Below are 3259 nucleotides of genomic sequence, written 5' to 3' on the forward strand. Positions count from 1 at the left end.
CATACCGAGAATTATTAGAAATAAGAGAACAACTCCTTTAGCTCAGAAACAACTTGGATCACCGAAAACAGGACAGCTGTCAGAGAATTACCATTAGACACTTCTCCTATTCCTACACTTTCTTCCTGCCTAAACATCTCCTGCCTATTTGGGGCACAGAGCACAGCCCCCCCCACTACCACACAAGGTTTTGCCTCACATCTGTGAGGGTCAGCACTTGGGAGCACAAAGGACAAGCCCTCTGTCACGGGTTAGGGTGGGTCCAGTCGCTAGACAAATGACAGACACTCTCTATTAACACCTCTCCCTTCCCCAAAGGGGAAGGGGAAGGGAAAGGGAATAAGGGGGGAACCAGGACAACCGATCTGGGAAAACCACAATCCTCACCACGATGTTTTCCCTGTTACTGAACAGCTGCAGACAAGATTCTGGACTAGACAGGTGCTCACTTAAACTTTATTACTCTTTTGGCTCATGCCCAGCTAGTTATTAAGCCCAGCACAGCAATGGTAACTGTTTTACACATCTTTGGGTCGACAGAGATTTCTAACATCTAACAATCTCCTACGAAGCATCTCAGCACACACACCAGGACGCAGCTGGGGTGAGCAGGCAGGAACGATGAGGCTCACTTTTAGAAATGAGGTTGAGATCCCCCTTTCTAGAACACATGCAAAAGAACAGCTTGTGTGAACTACTTCATTACCAGGAACCAAAAAAAAAAAATCAACAAAGAACCCCACACACCAACTTACTAGGTTCAAAGCTCCTGTTTAAAAACACAGATTATCTAATATGATGAAAGAAAAGTATTTACTACAGCAGATGAGGACGGTAGTACTTGTAAGTCATTTTGTACACAGTAGGGTACCAGAAGTTTCCTTAACACAGTTTTGCTAAATCACCACATGAAAACTTCAGACACTTTATCAAATAAGCCATGCTGGCATGGTACTCAAGGGGTTAAAAGGTGGAGAGATTGGAGCTGGTTTGGTGGTTTGTTTTGGGGGTTTTTTTTTGCAAATATGCAAGCAGGGAGCACTAGAAATAGTATGTGAACAAGTTTTATACCAACAACTCCTTAATGCAAAACCGGGAACGTTCAAACTAGCCTTCTGAAAATATATTAACTACTGATTAAATGTTAATAAGCAGCTCCTGAGAGAAAAGCACATCAGTAAACCTCAGGATTTAAGAACCATCACATTTACTGACAGCAGCAAAGACAGAGAAACGAGTAAAGGCAAAAGCAGCAACCTTGCAAAAGCACGCAGCCACCTTCTGCAGCTCAGCACATGCTCAGGTTTGCAGCATCCCATGCACATGTCTCGGCCCTTATCGAGTGGAAGTCATTAACCAGAAAACGACCATTTTGCCTGCATATCAGATGTTCTGCAATTACAGGTAGGTCTGGAACAAACCTTCAACAGCTAAAGGAACAGTGAAAACCTGTCTTTAAATGGGAGTGTCTTTCCCCTCACAAGAGGGAAATGTTCCCATGCTAAGAACAGAGGCTTGGAGGGGATCTAAGCTGGATACGGGAATTTGGTCCACAAAGAACAATTGATATTTCAGCCTCAATACACTTCAAAGCTATTTAACTCCTATATTAAAAATGTGTTTAGCATCACTACATCACACAGAAGCACTTATTTTCCTAACCACATTCAGATGCAGCTTATCAAGCTGTTTTTCTTTGAAGAGGATATCAAGACCTCCATTTGGACACACCAGAACAAGCTTTACAGACCCCTTTCAAACGATGTAGCTTTCACAGGCAAAGCCTCTAACAAAGCTCAAGGGCAGAGGAAACATTCATCTTAAGTGTCTCGAGAAGATGTACTGTTCTGGCAAGCGCAGCTACTTGAGGAGTGGGGGCTATTAAAAAAACAAACAAAAAAAAGCAACAGCCCCCTCAAAAACTCCACCACCCTTACAGCCTTTGAAAGGAGCTGCTGACCTGTCACCGCATTATTTTAGCCTATGGTATCTACAGGGCATCACCAGATCCACTCTGAGCAAGAGAGGAGCGAGGGGGACATTCCTCCGTACCAGCACCACCCACCCCCTGAAGGGGGCAGGCCCATCACGGCAGCCCACCAATCAGACAGAGCTGGGGCTAACCCTAGAAACAGAGTGGCCAATGGGGGCGCGAGGCGGAGCCCTCCCCGTACCTTCAGTCTCCAGATTTTGGGGGCTTGGGGGGGGCGGGTCTGGCTGTGACAGGACTTAGAGCACCGGACTGGACTGGCAGCCCTCCCGCAGGACAGGACCCCCCGGACTGCCGCCCGGCCAGGGTGCTCCCTCACCTGCAAAGCACCGATGGCAGCGCTCTGGAAGCGCAGATCTGTTTTGAAGTCCTGAGCAATTTCACGCACCAGACGCTGGAAGGGAAGTTTGCGGATCAAAAGTTCGGTAGACTTTTGATAGCGCCTGATCTCACGGAGAGCCACGGTACCCGGCCTTTTAGAATTAAATAATAAGGAAAAATAAAAGAATTAGTATTCTCCATACACACACTTACATATTCCCCAACATACATATACATATTCTCCATCACCTTAAAAACACAGGTTCCCCACCTGAACTAAACCAAGCACCATACACATTGATTTCACTGGAAGGGACCCAGTGTGTACAATACGAAACCAGTTTCACTGGCAAAGGGTCACTGTTTTCTTGCCCTTGATCTGTGCCAACTTCCACTGGCCTCCACAGGGATCCCTCCAGCCCTGGAGGTCTCCTAAGGAACTGTGACACTAACACATCTCAGGGCAGACGTGGCAAACCGCAGCACTGCCATGAGTTAGCGGGCTGGGCTGTCCCACAGGTACCCTCCTCACCAGCAGTCTGACAGCAAGCGCAGTTTTAAGGGGAATCTGTTTGTTCTCCCCTGCTGACCTCAAACACTGTTCACAGCAGAACAGAACTTAGAAACTGTGTTACGTCATCAGTATAAAGCATTCAGCGTATCTCCCGGGGTTAGTTTTGATGTCAGAATGACACATTCACTTGCAGACACAAAGTCCATTAAATACCACATTTATTTCTGTGGAAACTTTGTATTTTCCTAGTCCAGCTTCACTCCCTTTCACCCAGCTGGTTAATCCTGCCTCAAACCTACATCAACAGACTTTTACATTAAGTTCACCATTTCAGACCCGCTCCTCCTCCCCAAGACCATCCCTCCAAGCTGTTACCGTTCCGCACCGAGCAAGGACTGCAAAACTTCCTCATCGGAGGGCTGTCAAAAAGACCC

The 3259-nt window shown here is 46.7% G+C and overlaps 1 protein-coding gene across 1 annotated transcript in view; it reads right to left on the reverse strand.

Moving 5' to 3' along the window:
* Positions 1–2463, reverse strand: part of H3F3A (H3 histone, family 3A) — a gene marked incomplete at its 5' end in the record, with an annotated part of 3748 nt that extends 1285 nt beyond the window's left edge. The window contains one exon of the mRNA XM_010133381.1: positions 2310–2463. Coding sequence (XP_010131683.1) covers positions 2310–2463 — 154 coding nt within the window. The remainder of the gene's footprint in view (positions 1–2309) is intronic.
* Between the last annotated feature and the right edge of the window lie 796 nt (positions 2464–3259).

This window comes from Buceros rhinoceros, unplaced genomic scaffold (assembly GCF_000710305.1).
Source record: "Buceros rhinoceros silvestris isolate BGI_N320 unplaced genomic scaffold, ASM71030v1 scaffold17263, whole genome shotgun sequence".
NCBI classification, from domain to species: Eukaryota; Metazoa; Chordata; class Aves; order Bucerotiformes; family Bucerotidae; genus Buceros; species Buceros rhinoceros.